Raw genomic sequence first — 16840 nt, forward strand, 5'->3', positions numbered from 1 at the left:
TTATTAATTGGATAGACTCACAATGAATTCTGAATTCTGTTATAAATCATTTGAATGATGGTCGGGATCTTGAGAACTTGATCTTATGGACGTGCTACTTACCTAATAAGATGAGTAAGTTAACCATTTTACATATATTTAAATTTCTGTTTTCATAGTGTAGTATTACATCCTTGGCTTCTAGTTTGATTAAATGATTAGTTTGAGTTACAAAGTAATCCATAAATTTTCCCCCAGAATCCCAATGTGTATCGATATTGTCTCTTCTTCATATTTGCAGAATTCAACATTTGGTTAGAAGGGTATACTGACCAAATGTATGTTAGTAGGGTATACTGACCAAATGTATGTTAGTAGGGTATACTGACCAAATGTAATGCATTTCTTTCAATTTATGGGGTAAAACAAATTTAAATAGAAGTTTCCATGTTTGCTCTCCTGATCGCAGCAGGAGCTTCGGGTCTTTGCGCACTTGCTCCGCCAACAAGTGTCCACTTCGGGGAAGACCTCAGGGCGCAGTGCGGATATCGGGACAGGGTCCTGGTCCTTGTGATCCACACTCCAGACCGGTCGGTGGCGGTAACGCACCGGTTCGTTGTTTGCCAGCCGCCTATAAACTTCCTTAAAGAAGGAGAAGTTGTGTATTTCTTGCTGCTAGCTTGACTCGTGAGCAACACAAGAGGGATTTGGGGGATTTTCTGGACTATTTTGAAACCGACGAGGGATTTCCTGTTTTCACAGCTCCCTCCTTGGATAAACACGGTAAATAAAAATATGTGTGTGTGTGTCTGTCATGGCTGGATGAACATAACTGAAACGAACTGACTCTGGTTTATCCAGAATTTTCCTCCGCTGCTGTAAAACAGCACCGGGTCCCGGAGGTAACGTCAAGTTTCCAGGTCGACCCTCGGTGTTTGGTGCTGAACGGTAATAAACGGGTAACATTCCTGCACAGTAACGTTAAGACACGTCCGGCTGCTGCCCTGTCATGTCTCACTAATCACTGTTTTTAGCCTCTTGCATAGGTGACATTTACACTGGAACAGGTCACCAACACTTTATCAAAACTTTTCCTCAAAATGGTCTGATACAGCAAGAAATCAGAAACGAAAAGGCTTTGAGAAAGGTTTATTTGCACAATGAGAAAACATGCAATGTAAATATAGAAGAAACAAATGTGCATTGTTTAAAAAAAAAAAGTAGCTTAAGACAGCAAAAACAAGCTTCTGATTTTCCACCAAATCTCCCAAAAAACATGCTTGAATCAGTCAGTGATTTTAACAACTTTAACACAGTTTTCTGTTTTCTTCCTGTGCACATGACAAAAAAGGAGGGATGATATTACATGAAAAACATTCATCTGCAGGAGAAATATTACTTTATATTTTGAATTGTCACCTGCCGCCTGAATTTTATGTTTCCCTTTTCATGAGTAAAAACATTTTCACCATAAAATGCAGGAAAGGCAGAAATCGGTGCAGAATATTTCACCAGAATGCAGGAAATTAAGTGTTTAATGCTCAAAATCTATTCTGTCCCCGCCATTTTTCAACACAGAACATTACTGACCGTTAAGTTCAGGACCCGAAACTATGAAATTCCATTCATAAAAACAATAAATAACAGGAATAAACATCCAAAATCAGGAGTAGTTAATTACCGATTCCTTGTTTTGCAGAGGGATGTTGTTACACTCACATCTGTGACCTGTCAGATTTTGTGACACTAAAAGGTTTGGTAATTTACATAAGGGATATAAATAATAAACTAAATAAAAAAATAAAAAAATACTCATGGTGTGTTTAAAATTGTGAGATGAACATTTTGGCTTTCTAACTTCAGACAAAAAGTTAAATACACAGCATTTATAGTTAGAAACAGGAGAAAGAGAAACTATGAACAGTTGGACAGGACACTTGAAGTACAGTTTAACCTTTTTAAAAAGGCAAGGCAGGTTTATTTGTACAACTTTACGTAAAACATAAATGTTTAAAGTCAAATATAAAACAAAAACAGGTTAATTTGCCTGATAAACCTATTTGTTGACCCACTCATTTCCCCTTACTCGCGATCGTCACCGTGACTCCAGATCGTTTCAAATCTCTGTGATATTTTACATGTTGTTCATTGAACTGTTGGGATCAATACTGAAATAGTGGACTAATTGATTGGCAATAATGTAAAACTGAGAAAAGGAGAAAGAACTTTGATTAATTTAATACAGTCAAACATTTCCTGGTGCCGGCCTCTAAACTGTGATGATTTGCTGCTTTTCCTCGTTTTGTATCACAGTAAATTTCTTCAGGTTTTTGTTTCGCTGTCTGTCGACTAACTGATTAATTGTCTGATCTTAAATCAGAACACTTTAAAACTAAAACTAACTTTTGGAAAGTTAAATGTTGACTGAAAATAAACTCTGACACGCAGCATGGTGTCGGTCAGTACAGAGATTATATCTGATGTCTCGTCTGCAGGCCGGATGGCTTTCTGCTGCTTGTTGATCCACGTCTTCCTCTTCACCTGCTGCTCGGCCCACAGCGACGTCTTCACCTCCATCGGTGAGTAAATCCACTTTTCCTCCTGATCATTCGGACGTCTTCCTCCTCTGCCTCCCTCCGTGGGAAATAATAAACTAAACTAAAGTGTCCTCAGCTGTTTTTAAACCACAGACGGCGGCATGATTTCTTCTGAAATTAATTAATGAGAACAAAATAAAATAAATAATAATACAAACTAAGCCAGGAGGGGTCAGTAACATCCCCGTGGTACTTTATCAAATACTTGATCACACTTAGTTTTAATGAAAACTCTATATATTTTTAAGAGAGACAACCAGGTTTTAATTAGGAAGCTGAGACAGGAATTGGGTAAAAAACCCTGGAATATTTTCAGATTTTTAAATATATTTTTGGTCTTTAATCTTCCAGTGTTTTGATTAGATGAGAGAAAACAGTCTACAGACGAACTGATAATTGAAACTGTTGTTAGTTGCAGCACATGAAGGGAGAAAACAAGTGTTCTATAATTAAGGTAAAGTCTGAGCCTTTAATGCCGTTTTGAGTTGAAATCACCGGGACATTCAACCCAAACTGAAGAAACTTGCTGCTGCAGCTCTTAAGTCTGTTTGTTCTCAGGTCACATGACCGACCTGCTGTTCACGGAGAAGGACCTGGTCACCTCCCTGAAGGACTACATCCGAGCGGAGGAGAGCAAACTGGAGCAGATTAAAAAGTAAGAGACGTCTCAGGTGTCGGTCCGTCAGCAGATCTCAGGTCAGCGTCACTCATCATCGCCCGGCTCACCGAGCGTTAATCTGCCAGTACTCCTAAAATACTTTTAAATACACAACACAAGATGGCAGCACAGGCTGGTCGGTTTCTTTTCATGTACTTTTGGGCTTTTACTAAATCCCTGATGTGCTGGGAGACAGTTCAGCAGAACCGTTAACCAGGTTAAACCCGGTTCAATGTGTGTGTGTGTTCAGATGGGCTGACAAACTGGACGTCCTCTCTGCGGCTGCGACTCAGGACCCCGAGGGCTTCCTGGGACACCCGGTGAACGCCTTCAAGCTGATGAAGAGACTCAACACAGAGTGGGGGGAGCTGGAGAGCCTGGTGCTCACCGACATGTCCGATGGTACCAAGACAAACTCTCAGATTTCAGATTTGTGTCCTTCGTCTCCGGTCAGAGACGCTGACTGTTCCTCTGTGTGTTCTTCTTCTGTGGTGTTTTCAGCGTTCGTCTCTAACCTCACCATCCAGAGGCAGCACTTCCCCAACGATGACGACCAGATTGGAGCCGCCAAAGCTCTCATGAGGCTGCTGGACACCTACAAGCTGGACACCAACACCATCGCCACCGGACAGCTGCCAGGTCAGCAGAAGGCCTGGACGTAAAGGGGGGGGGGGGGGGGGTTGTCTTTACAGATTATCAGGGCCACTGAACACAGTTTGTATTCCTGCCTGATGGACTTTCCTGGAGTCCTAATAGGTTCCTGTTGTGAGAGGAAGTGAAAGTCCACTCAGGAAGGAAGGTCCAGTCATGTTGAAACTTAATCCCAACATCGCTTTTCTCCCCCTCTCTCGCCTGCTCAGGCTCGTCCTCTGTCGCCTCCCACCGGAGCGTTCTGACGGTGGACGACTGCTACGACCTCGGGAAGGTGGCGTACTCGGACGCAGACTACTACCACACGGAGCTGTGGATGGTTCAGGCCCTGAAGCAGCTGGATCAGGGAGAGACGTCCAGCACCACAGACGCCGTCTCTATCCTGGACTACCTGAGCTACTCGGTCTACCAGCAGGGGGACCTGGAGAGAGCGCTGGACTTCACCAAGAGGCTGCTGGAGCTCGGTCAGTCACATGACACCTCTGTTATCTGTCAGATTCTGATCCACCAATCAGCTGTGACAGGTGGTCGAGTCAGTAAGAATAATACGTTAAAGGGTTAAGTGTGATTTAAACTTCTGCATCGAATCGGCGCCGCCGCCTGACGTGCACCTCCTCAAAAATGTATCTACACCTCGGGGCGACGCAGACCGTAAGAACTGTGATTGGTCGGCTGGCCAACTAGCGTTTGGCGGTGTAAGTGCAGAATGACAGAGACACCGACTGCATGGCTGCGTGCGTAGACTCGACGCAGAAGTATAAATCTCGCTTTTGTCCAGACGGATAAACTGTAAAAACTTTGTCATGTTAACGTGTCTGACACTTTGGTTTCTGACCAAATCTCTGCAGAACTGACGACGTCCTGTGAGCACGGTAACGTTTGCTAATTAACCCTTCAGTACAGAGCTGCTAGCACGGCTCCACATTTACATTACATTTATTCATTTTATCCAAAGCGACTTAAGGCTCGTGCAGACTACACGGCTTTCAGCGTCGGCCGATGGCGTTCACACTGCGTGACTGATCGCCGACAGGGGGTCTGTGCCACCCGACGCTGGTCTCCAAACCACGTTTAGTCAATAAAACACGTGAAATGTGAAACAGGAAATGAGGCGAACCTACAGATAAAACAGCTGTTTGTTATTATAAAGACGGAGAATCTGGGTGACAATTTCCATTTTGTTTGCATAGTAACAGCAACGAGCCCAACAACTGACATAAATACAGAGCAGTCTGCAGCGTTTCTAGAGATGCTGGTTGGTTGACTGAACAGCGTAACGTGTTGTCACGTGCAGCGGATGAATAGACTCTGCCGACGCACACAGCAGCAGAACAACGTGTAGCGTTTTTACAAGAGCAGCAACACTGAGAGCTTCAGTTTACACGCCGTTAGCAAGTTAGAGAGACAAACCAAAGCTAAAGTTAACTCACCCTGCGTTCACTGTAAGGTCATTTTCTTCAGTCAAGTTTCCCTCAGCGCTCTCATAAAAACTAAAATATGACCGAGACTGAAAAAATGCTTCTTTTCCAAATGGAGTTGTGATCGATCAGGGCTACGCTAACTTAGTTCACAGCACGACGAGTGCTGCAGAGTGCCTGAAACCTGAAATGAAGTAACAGACACGCACCACCGGGAAACGGCTCCGTTGTTAGGGCAGGACCCGAGATGTGCGCGACCATGCGGATTCTGTAACAGCCGAGGCGACGGGCGCCCGACGCTGGCATCGAGTTGCGCGCGCATTAGTGCGGTTCGCTGTTGGAACACTGCGACCGTACGTAAAATAAGGATGCTGACCGAACCGATTCTGCCTGTTTAGACCCGACACACCAGCGAGCCAGCGGGAACCTGAAGTACTTTGAGTATCAGCTGGCGAAACAGAACAAGGTGGTGGAGAAGGACGAGGAGGAGACTGAGGGGAAACAGAAGAAGGGTCGACCTGACGATTACCTGCCAGAGAGGAGGAAGTACGAGCAGCTGTGTCGCGGCGAGGGCCTCAGGATGGTGAGGAGGGAGGGGCGGCACACGCTCAAATACCAACACCTCTTTAATGTCATGAAGTCATCCCGTCTTTTTCTGTCAGACTCCTCGCAGGCAGAGCCGCCTCTTCTGCCGTTACTATGACAACAACCGCCACCCGAAATACGTGATCGGCCCGGTGAAGCAGGAGGACGAGTGGGACCGCCCCCGCATCGTCCGATACCACGACATCGTGTCGGACAAGGAGATCGAGAAGGTGAAAGAGCTGGCCAAACCCAGGGTGAGTGGAAACCTCAGCTGAGGGCCGAAGGTCAGAATTCAGACCGAATCAGGCGCTGCGGCGATCAGCAGTGGCGTTGTGTGGCGGCGTTTACTTACGCTTCAGAACTTACCCACTGAAAAACAATCAGAAACTAAAGTTTTATCTACCTGATTCTGCGGTTTCAAACTGAAAGCCGCACACAGATGTTCATCATCATTGGCCGCCGCAGCGTGGCGCCGACTAAACCGACTACCAGCATTTAAAATGAAGCGCAGCGTCTGAAGTGGTCTGAGTTCCGCCCTGGACCCTTAAAGCTTTTGGGCTGTTGTTGGTGTCAAACTAACACATGCTGTGAACTAATGATGACGTAGTGAGCAGTGGTGGAAAGTACCCGACTGTATTCACTGTACTTAAGTACAGTATTGGCGTACTTGTACTCACCTTGAGTATTTCCTTCTTTTGCTGCGTTATACTTGTAGTTTTCACTCCACTACTTTCATCTGACAGCTGCAGTTACTAAATACTTTTCAGATTTGGATTTGACCTGAAACAAAATATGATGAGCTCATAAAACATCCCTAAAGATTAAACCAACGTTTCAAAACTTTTATAACAGTTTTGAGGCCCAAAGACGTAAAATGATCCGATATCTCATAAATAAATGTCACTTCAGTACTTCCACCACTGACCGCGAGGTGCTCTGATCGTTAACCCCGGCTCTGGTGATGAAGACGTCCTCTGACAGCATGCCGGTGTAAATGCGTGTCTCCCTGTAACTGTCGGCCGATTGGCTCCACAGCTGCGTCGGGCCACCATCTCCAACCCCGTAACCGGCGTGCTGGAGACGGCCCACTACCGCATCAGTAAGAGGTAAGAGCCCCCCCCCCCCCACGCCGCCTCCTCAAACAAGTACTTGTATTTTCTTTTACTTTCTACTTCACAACATCTCAGAGGGAAGTTTGTACTTTTACTTCACTACATTTATCTGACAGTTACTGTAGAAATAAAGATCTTTAGATAAACACGGGAAGAGTTTATAATGAATCTCCCCGACAGGTCACTCCTGAAGACAGAATGAAACAATCTTTAAATATTTTAATCTACATTTTGTAGAGCAGAAACTCTCATTGGCTGCTGCAGGTTTCCGATCCAGTCACCCAAAATCTGCCCAGTTATCTTCTGGTGTGCAGCTGTACATTAATCAATTATTGGATTGACAGAAGTATTTTCCCAGTTAACATCTGATCTTTGCTGCTTCTCCTTTGAATGACTGTAATAAGTGTTTGTTAGTAACGCTGAGCTCTGGACTGTTGGTGGTTGTGAAGGCGTCTCTGGGTAACCGTGACGACAAACCAAACAATCAATGGATTCATGGAGGAAATAATCAGCAGATTGATCCAGAATGAAAATAATTATACAAGAAATGTTTTTTCTACATGAGGGAGGAAACGGAGTCAAAGACTTCTGTGTTTGACTCTCGTTACCTGTTGACTTTGTGGCGTGAGGCAGCAGGAGACTCTGACGCGTCAGAACGGCACCTGTCAGAGGGGAGGAAGCAAGACGAGCGTGACGTGTGTCCGTGAAAATCATCAGAAGTCCGTTGATGTGAACGATGAAGTTCAATTGTAGCAGCTGCGGTCGTTCATTGGATTTAGAGTCGAATGTTTTAACATTGTTGTGTTTAGGGCTGTGTGACATGACTAAAATCTCAAATCCTGATATACAACATGTTTTGTAAATTCAAAGAAATATCTGCGGTTGGATAGGGCTGCACAATAAATCGAATACCGATCGCGATTACGATTTTAGCTTCCCACAATTATATGAACATATTGCAGTTTAACATCAGGCAGCTCTGATCCGGAAATGCTCCCCAATGCAGCCGAACAAAACCGGGTCGCAGAGAGTCGTTGCTGCTCAGCAGAGTAACAAACCAACAGCGAAACCGGAGCGCAGCAGCAGCCGAACTCAGTGGACTTTCTGGGTAAAATGTTATTTATATTTTGCTTCTAGGGGACGATGCACTTTGTTGTACTATTTTGATGCAAAGATTTGATGTGAAAACAGTTGCCTGTTTTATTTAAATTTGAAAGTGCTAAAAATATATTGTTATTAAAATCAATAAATAATCGTGATTATCGTTTTGGCCGTAACGGTGCAGCCCTTCTGTTGGACTTTCCAACAGTAACTCGTGATATTTCTCTGCATCATGGAGGTGGTACACGATTCTGGAGGAATCCAACCCCAGGACAAAAACGACACAGCAAGTAATGAAAGGGAGGTTAGCGAACTGTTGCTACCTGCTGCTGCTGCAGCTAACATGAGAGGATAGATAGATAGATAGATAGATAGATAGATATCTATCCTCTCATGTTAACATCATAATTATTGATATCAAATTTCAAAAAGCATTTTTGGCTGTTTCGCTCTGCTCTGAAAACAAATTTCTGTCCTGCAACGCCCCGCAGGGGTCGCCTGCTTAAATGCCTGTCCTGAATATAGACAGGAGCAGTTCACAGATTTTAGCAAATAAAAGCCCGGGCTAATCCGAGTTTTACGGTATGTATCGTCATATCGCACAGCCCTATTGTGTTGGAACTTTTAGATAAGTGAAGGGTTTGAGTTCCTCTTCCACCACTGCTGCACACGTGTCAGTCATGTGATCCGTGAAGAGAGCGACTCTTTGAAGGTTTATAAATACTCGTACAGAATTTGAATGTTGTGTCGTGAAGCTCCTGTTGCCTCCCTGACTGCAGCGTCTCTGCAGCTGGTGACTCTCTCTCTCTCTCTCTCTCTCTCTCTCTCTCTCTCTCTCTCTCTCTCTCTCTCTCTCTCTCTCTCTCTCTCTCTCTCTCTCTCTCTCTCTCTCACTGTAACGTGATTGGTGATTAGCTAAGACGTGCCACGGTGCATGACCCTCAGACAGGCAAACTGACCACGGCGCATTACAGAGTCTCCAAGAGGTAAGAGTCGGGCGGAGGCGTCGCCAGATGATCAGTGCGATTAACAAAAAGGGAAAGTACTCTAACGTTAAATAAAATATCTCTGCCTCTCTTCAGTAACACTTTTTATAATCGGTATGTAAACATTTAATAGATGTGTGTTACACACTGTAATGTAAATGCTCGCCTCATGAAGGTTTGTCTGGAACATTAAAGTCATTTTCCTCGTTCTTTCTGTCCTCTTGTTTCCTTGTTGTTCTGCTCTGTAGCTCTTCGTTAACCTCTGGCTGCATCCCAAGTCTCTCTTTTAATAATTTGGTCATTTAAAAATGTCCCCACTTGGATCAGAAGTCGTTCCGCCATCTTCGCGAGAGCTGCCTCCTTCAAAATGACCACAAACAACTTTCTGTATTTATTAGGAGTTTGCCTGGAGGCAGGGCGAGTCCGAGTCTCCTCAAGTTATTCCGGAGCCTCGACTGAAACATTTAATCCAGTGAATCAAAAGACACAAATGATTTAAGATTTCACCGTGAATAATATCAAAGTGGCCCTGAGCAGGTATCCGGTACAGACAGAGCTGCTCTGGACGGATACCTGAGTCTTTATTAGGATCAGGACCGTGTGCAGACACGTGGGCCCAGTCCCAGTCCTGAACCCTCACAGACTTTGCTCACGTCACCTGCTAGGTGTTGAGGTGCGAGAGGCTGCGAGGGCCCGAAGTGCTTTAATGGGACGGCACCGAACTTTGCAGTTTATCCCGTCGTAAAAACCAGAACCCAGTTTTATGTTCTGGAGCCGGCGGACCAACGAGGATCAGAAAGGTCCGAGTCAGGGAGAGAGCTCAGCCTCCTTTAGGAACCGAGGAGGGAAGGAAACGAGGATGCATTAAGAGACTTGGGATGAACCATCATGTGTTTAAGATGCTCACAGTGAGACGATGTCCTCCTCTCTCCCCACGCCCACAGTGCCTGGCTCACGGCGTTTGAACACCCGGTGGTGGATCAGATCAACCAGAGGATCGAGGACATCACCGGCCTGGACGTCACCACCGCTGAGGATCTGCAGGTGAACTTGCCTGTCTGCTTTTCTTCTTCAGGATTTGGAGACAAAGTTGACGAACAGCCAGGTCCAGTTTTCGGTCCTCTGGGCAGCCGAATATTTCAGGCTTCATTAAGTCTCTTAAAAATCATCTTAATTTGTTCAGAACAAAAGAAAATGACTTTCAAATTTCAAACTTTAAAATCAGATGATCTGTGAATCATCAAAAGGTCTGCAGCCTCTAAACACAAATTTCACATTTGATACTGATTTCTTTTTAAAAAAAATTAAAAATTTGATTAAAATTTTTAATATATTATTATAATAACACACACACGTTACCTTTTCATTGATTGATTTAAATTTTTAATATATTATTATAATAACACACACGTTACCTTTTCATTGATTGATTTAAATTTTTAAATATTATTATAATAAACACACACGTTACCTTTTCATTTATTTATTTAAATTTTTAACATATTATAATAAAACACACGATACCTTTTCATTGATTTATTTATAAAAAAATTATTTTTATTAATTACTTGTTTAATGAAATGTATGATGTTTATTGTTCTTATGTAGTTTGTATGATGCTTTGGCCATATTGTGGTTACACATTCATGCCAACAAAGCTAATTTGAATTGAATTGAATTAAAGAATCCAGTTCAACACGAGATTCAAACAGACTTTTCATTTGCATGTTTCTCCTTTATCTCTTTAAATGTTATTTCTGTGTGTTTGTGGACGCAGGTGGCCAACTACGGCGTGGGAGGACAGTACGAGCCTCACTTTGACTTCGGACGGGTAAATGGACGTTTCCCTCTCAGCAGCAGGAGCTCTGAAATGATGCTTCTGTGTTTGTCTCTGAAGTGTTGATTAGTTTTGGCAGAAAGAAGAGAAGACGAAGTACTCAGCTCTTTTACTTCAGAGGAAGTAGTAATACTACAGTGTAGAAGTACTCTGTTCTTAGTAAAAGTACAAAAGTATCAGCACCAAATACACTCGGTGCAGGATAATATCTCTGATGAATTGGAGTATTGATTGATTTCACTGTTGTGATCTTTCAGAAAGATGAACCGGATGCGTTTGAAGAGTTGGGGACAGGAAACAGAATCGCCACCTGGCTGCTTTACGTCAGTAACCCTCACACGATGTTTCTTATCTTAGTAGCTATGAGCAGAACGCCGCCGCCCGCCCCGCCCACTGTTTGGTCTGTCTTGCTGTCAGTCAACATCTCAGTCATTGTGAACAAAATGGTCCGTCACACTTAGTCACGTATACTAAGTGAACTCTTCACCTTACTGTAGTTGACCTTTGACCCCATTAAGTCATAAAGTCAGAGAGAGTAAAAACTGAGTAAATATTTATTTGTTCTACTTTATCAGTTCTCTCCTGTTTTTATTTGATTATGAAGCTGCTCAGACGTCTGAGATGAGACGTCACATCTTATAATCAAAACATTTTCTTCGAGGCGAACCTAAAATCTTCATGTTTATAGAATTTATTATAGAAATAAATCTTCACTTTCAGACAGCACTGATTATTGTGAGAGAGAAAATGTGCCAAACTGACTGCAAGGGTTAATCTGTCTCCTCCTTCATGCTGCAGATGAGTGACGTACAGGCAGGGGGCGCCACCGTCTTCACTGATGTTGGAGCTTCTGTCCGGCCCAAAAAGGTACAGTTCACTTTAGTGCTGCAGCTCCATCAAGCCTCTGACAGAGTAAAGATCAGTAATTGATTGTAATTGTACAATATACATAGAAAAAAACTCATGAAATGTTGATCAACTACATGAGGACGATAACTACAATCTGCTCAAATGTTTCTGAGCTAATTTAAACCTGTTAGTTCACACAGTAACACAAACCAACTAACCAACAACTCTCACGTTCTACAGTATTTTATATTTACAATAGAGTCTGGTGGCTTTGAAGAGCGTGATGTAACGGCTGTTTCTGTTTAAACAGAAAAAGGGTTCTGTGTTTGCTACATAAAGCCTCTCACAAGGTAAAGAATTCAAAAAATAAATAAAAACATCTGTCGGTGTGTAGTGGACTGAAACTGAAGACAAGTTGATCACCTGCTTCTGCTCCAATCTCTCTGAACTATTTTAAAGAGTCATTTTGGTGTTTTTAACAGGTGAACTAACAGGTTAAAACACCAAAGTTACACACGTTAAATTATGTTTTTTGTCAATGGAGTCTGGTGGCTTTGAACAGAGCGATGTAACGGCTGTTTCTGGTGAAACAAGAAGGATCTTTAAAAACAGGTGTCTGAACATCCATCCACAGAGAGATATTAATTTATTAAACCAGCAGATAATCCAGATTATCAGCCGCTGGTTTCAGCTCCACAGTGAAGTGTTGCTCTAAAAATATAATAATAACCTTTATTTGTAGAGCACTTTTTGAAAACAAGTGTAAAAACAACAAAACACAAAACAGTCACATGATAAAAGCAAGAAAACACTGAAGAGACTAAAATACACATTTAAAATAGATATCAAATATATATAGAATAAAATATTTCTTGTATTTATAATACAATAAAGTCAAATAAAATCAGGAAAGGCTCTCCTATAAAAGTATGTTATAATAAAATTCTAAAACATAGTGGGAGCCGGTGTGACGAAGCTAAAACACGGGCGATGTGGTCATATTTGTTGCTATGTGTGTCTCCAGGGGACGGCGGTGTTCTGGTACAACCTGCACCCCAGTGGAGAAGGAGACTACCGGACCCGACACGCTGCCTGTCCCGTTCTGGTCGGCAACAAGTGGGGTGAGTTCACAACCTGTCTGAACATCTGGAAACAGCGTTCACACAGGTGGAGACACCTGGTGGGGCAGGTGTGTAACTGTACACACAGAAACTGCACACAACAAGGTTTATTCAGCCGTTACTTCATTTCATCCTCTGCTGGGAAGCTCTCTGTTCCAACCTGAGCTCCATCAATCAGTCAGTCATTGATCATCAGTGGTGTGGTGGAAAGCAACTCAAGTACTGTACTTCAGTACAATTTTGAGGTACTTTACTAGAGTATGTCCGTTTTCTGCTACTTTATACTTGTACACTGCATTTCTCTGGCAGCTTTAGTTGCTCTCGACAAAATTCTGACTGCGTCTTCATGGTAAACTGTATTTTATAGCAAGCAACACACATTTAATACTTGATCTAAAACAAGAAGATGTATTTTAAAGGATCACAACGGTGTTAAAGTGTCAGTTTATTATCTGCTGCTTCAGGAGTTTAGAAAAGTACATTCATGTTTCTGCTTAACATGTTTTATTATCTGCTGCTTATGAAGCAAAACGGGGTTTAAAATATATATATCTGCCCGCAGTGTCCAATAAATGGATCCATGAGCGAGGGCAGGAGTTCAGGAGGCGCTGTGGCCTCCAGGAGACGGACTGACAGCAGACCTCCTCCTCCTCCTCCTCCTGCCTTCCAGGCTGTGGCTGCTGTGATCTTTATTTTTATCTGAAGACTGAGTGTGTGCGTGTTTCACCTGTAACTCCTTTTTTTTTAAAACAAATTTCTGATGCCAATATTCAATAACTATTCAAATATTGATTCTTCACACTGTTAATGCAGAATTAATGTGTTGATTAAAAACAGAATTGAAAGCATAATTGAATAAATAACTTAATTGAAACTTCACTATTTTATTTAGACGTTAATAAACATGTTATTAAATTGACATGTAGCATTTATAAGCAATATATAAAATAATAAAACTCTATAAACATATTTTAGTTTTCAGTATTTAAGAACAACTCCTCTCATGAAGGATCTCTACCTGGTTCTATTTATAAACAGATTACACTTCATTAATAAATATAATACTTAATATATTTAATACTTCATATAAAACATGAAGATATATTTTAAATGATCACAACGGTGTTAAATTGTCAGTTTATTATCTGCTGCTTATAAATCATAAATGTGGGCGGTAAAGTTTACTGATTAATGGATTCTAACATGTAAATGTGTTGATAGATTATCTGCTCAGTTTAAGGGTTAAAAACTCCTGTAAATGAAAGCATGAAACATGAAAGCAGAACTTTATTTTTATCATTTTTATCAGGCTCTTTTCAGTGTTCAGTTCAGGGATGATTTGGTCCATTTTGAATAGTTTACACAATAAATGCCTTAAAGTGTGCAGATCGCCCTTAATTTCATTAACAAACACTGAATCTGGAAATGAAACAAATAAAGAACATGTGATGTAGTTTTGTTTGTTTATTACCTTAAATCCTTCAGTAAACACCATGACATATGAGATTTCATTCATTTATACATTCATTCATCCTGAAGTTGGGATGAACTCCTGAAGTTCCACATAATAAACAATAACTGAAAGAGTCATGTTCTTATAAATAAATAAATACAATAAATATTTCTAAATTAAACCCTTCAAATAGCACAGTCTAGAAATACTACGTTAACCTGCATCCTGTATTAGCATCAAAATATACTTACTTCCCACCAGTAAAAGTACTCATTATGCAGAATGGGTCATTTCAGAATAATATATATAAATGGATTATAATTATTAACTCATTCATGTGTTCATCACCTTAATGTTCCAGCTGGTAAAGGTTGTTACATGCTGCTGGACAGCTCAATCTGTAATAATACTTAAAATAACCATTTGGAGTCCAATATTTCCCTCTGAGAAGTACTGCAACAAAGCATGACATGGAAACACTGAAGTACAAGTACCTTAACACTTTACTTATGTACATGTGGACATGTGAGTGTTGTTTTAACTCACAGTTTAAAGGTGCAGCTGGTCACCTGTCCATCATCACTCCCTCACAGAGTCTCTGACCTCAGATCTGCTTCACTGCTGCAGAGAACATGTCCGCCTAATACACAACTTCATTTCATGCAGAGAAATGTCTGAGCTGCACTCCTGTTTATTTGTGATACAGAAAGACTAAATGTTCTATAGTATGTGTTTCTAATCAGAATAAATAAAGTATAAAGTACCGCTGCAACAGAAGAAAAGTCTCTCCATCGACTGAAGTTCGATCAAAGGAGCCCTTTGGCTTTGGCCACAGAACGGGTATTTTCTTTTTTAACTTAATTTAACTCCCTGAAGACCGTCATCATGAAGATCCGTCCTGTGCAGTAGTTCTCCAGAGGATCCTACTGCTACAACAACTCGCTCTGCAGACAGTAGACACTGATGATAGGCTTTGATTCACAATACAGGACTGCAGCTCCTGCATCACTGTGTATTTAGTTTCATTTATTCCAACAAAGCGTGTTTCGGGCAAATCTGTTGGCATCACCTGCACTTTACACCAGAAGAAGAAACGATGCTTAACAGAGAAAAAAACAATCAAACATGCAAAACAGCAACAAGGCTGAATGTTCAAGTTTTTTTATTGACTGATGCGATCTTATCTGTGTTTAACCTTCAGTCAAACCCAGAAGTAGTTCCTGTTCCTCTTCAGAGCAAACTCATTCCTTCTGACACAACACTATGTTTTTGTAGGATGTGATGATTGTGAAATGAATGAAATGTTTAAAGTAGAATTTGTTTCATCTTTTAAATATGCCTTTAATACACTGGATGAAATGACTGTGAGGTGAAACTGTCTCTGGTTGTTCTGAACCACTGACTGTATAAACATTTCTAAATTAAACCAAAATCCCTTCTAATAGCACGGTCTAGAAATACTACGTTAACCTGCATCCTGTATTAGCATCAAAATATACTTACTTCCCACCAGTAAAAGTACTCATTATGCAGAATGGGTCATTTCAGAATAATATATATAAATGGATTATAATTATTAACTCATTCATGTGTTCATCACCTTAATGTTCCAGCTGGTAAAGGTTGTTACATGCTGCTGGACAGCTCAATCTGTAATAATACTTAAAATAACCATTTGAAGTCCAATATTTCCCTCTGAGAATTACTGCAACAAAGCATGACATGGAAACACTGAAGTACAAGTACCTTAAAGTAAGACTTTTACCTTAAATGATTTTATCTTGTCTGCAAATCTAGATTTTATGTTTTTAACTGAATCATGGTTGCAAATGAATGACTATAGCCAGCTAGCTGAACTGTGTCCGCCTCAATATGATTGTTTTAGTCAACCGAGGGTCAGTGGTCGTGGTGGTGGGCTAGTGAGCGTGTATAGGGAAAATTTAAAATGTCATCAAGTACGCTGTGATGAATTTAACTCCTTTGAAGTTCTCACTCTTAAACTTGGAGGGCTGCAACCTATCATCATATTTGTTATAATTTATCGCCCCCCAAAACCGCCTGGAGGATTTTTATCAGAACTTCCTGAATTTTTATCTACTCTGGTTTTAAATTATGACAGAATTGTTCTTTGTGGCGATTTTAATATTCATGTTGATGACCCCACCAATGTTAATGCAACTGACTTTTTAAATATGGCCACTTCTTTTAACTTCAAACAACATGTCAAAGGGCAAACACATAACCGTGGTCATACATTGGACTTGGTTTTTACCCTGGGTGTCAGCATTTCCTCTGTGGAATTAGTGGACATGACCATATCTGACCACAGATGTATAGTTTTTAGCTGCAATTCGCCTGTTACTCATGCCGCCTCACCAAGCTCCGTGTGTTCTCGCATCTTTAATGAACAAAGTGTTTCAAAGTTTTGCGCATTCTTTCAGAGCCAAAGCCAACACCTGTCTAATTCCAACACCAACAATCTGGTTGATCACT

At 41.5% G+C, this 16840-nt stretch overlaps 1 protein-coding gene across 3 annotated transcripts; it reads left to right on the plus strand.

Moving 5' to 3' along the window:
• The first annotated feature begins 608 nt into the window (after positions 1–608).
• Positions 609–14347, plus strand: LOC119916068 (prolyl 4-hydroxylase subunit alpha-1-like). Of its 3 annotated transcripts, XM_038735940.1 has the most exons (16): positions 609–762; positions 2475–2558; positions 3135–3231; positions 3485–3636; positions 3736–3873; positions 4095–4349; positions 5702–5886; positions 5966–6142; positions 6924–6994; positions 9022–9087; positions 10032–10131; positions 10865–10918; positions 11182–11247; positions 11723–11791; positions 12798–12894; positions 13457–14347. In XM_038735940.1, exons 2-16 carry the CDS (start codon positions 2480–2482, stop codon positions 13525–13527), a joined length of 1677 nt encoding a protein of 558 aa, XP_038591868.1. In that variant the 5' UTR covers positions 609–762; positions 2475–2479; the 3' UTR covers positions 13528–14347. The 3 variants fall into 3 exon arrangements, with proteins under 3 accessions (XP_038591868.1, XP_038591866.1, XP_038591867.1); XM_038735938.1 differs by lacking the exon at positions 9022–9087; XM_038735939.1 differs by lacking the exon at positions 6924–6994 and having other exon boundaries at positions 9017–9087.
• Positions 14348–16840: the final 2493 nt, after the last annotated feature.

This window comes from Micropterus salmoides, unplaced genomic scaffold (genome assembly GCF_014851395.1).
Source record: "Micropterus salmoides isolate LMB-PRFRI ecotype aquatic unplaced genomic scaffold, ASM1485139v1 Ms_hic_scaffold_21, whole genome shotgun sequence".
Classification (NCBI taxonomy): Eukaryota; Metazoa; Chordata; class Actinopteri; order Centrarchiformes; family Centrarchidae; genus Micropterus; species Micropterus salmoides.

What these genes read in the sequence shown, in the direction of transcription:
- LOC119916068 (XM_038735940.1), top strand. Translation starts at nt 2,480, where the DNA reads ATGGCTTTCTGCTGCTTGTTGATCCACGTCTTCCTCTTCACCTGCTGC. An exon ending in CGACGTCTTCACCTCCATCG is followed by an intron (nt 2,559 to 3,134) that starts GTGAGTAAATCC and finishes GTTTGTTCTCAG; the next exon opens with GTCACATGACCGACCTGCTG. An exon ending in AAACTGGAGCAGATTAAAAA is followed by an intron (nt 3,232 to 3,484) that starts GTAAGAGACGTC and finishes GTGTGTGTTCAG; the next exon opens with ATGGGCTGACAAACTGGACG.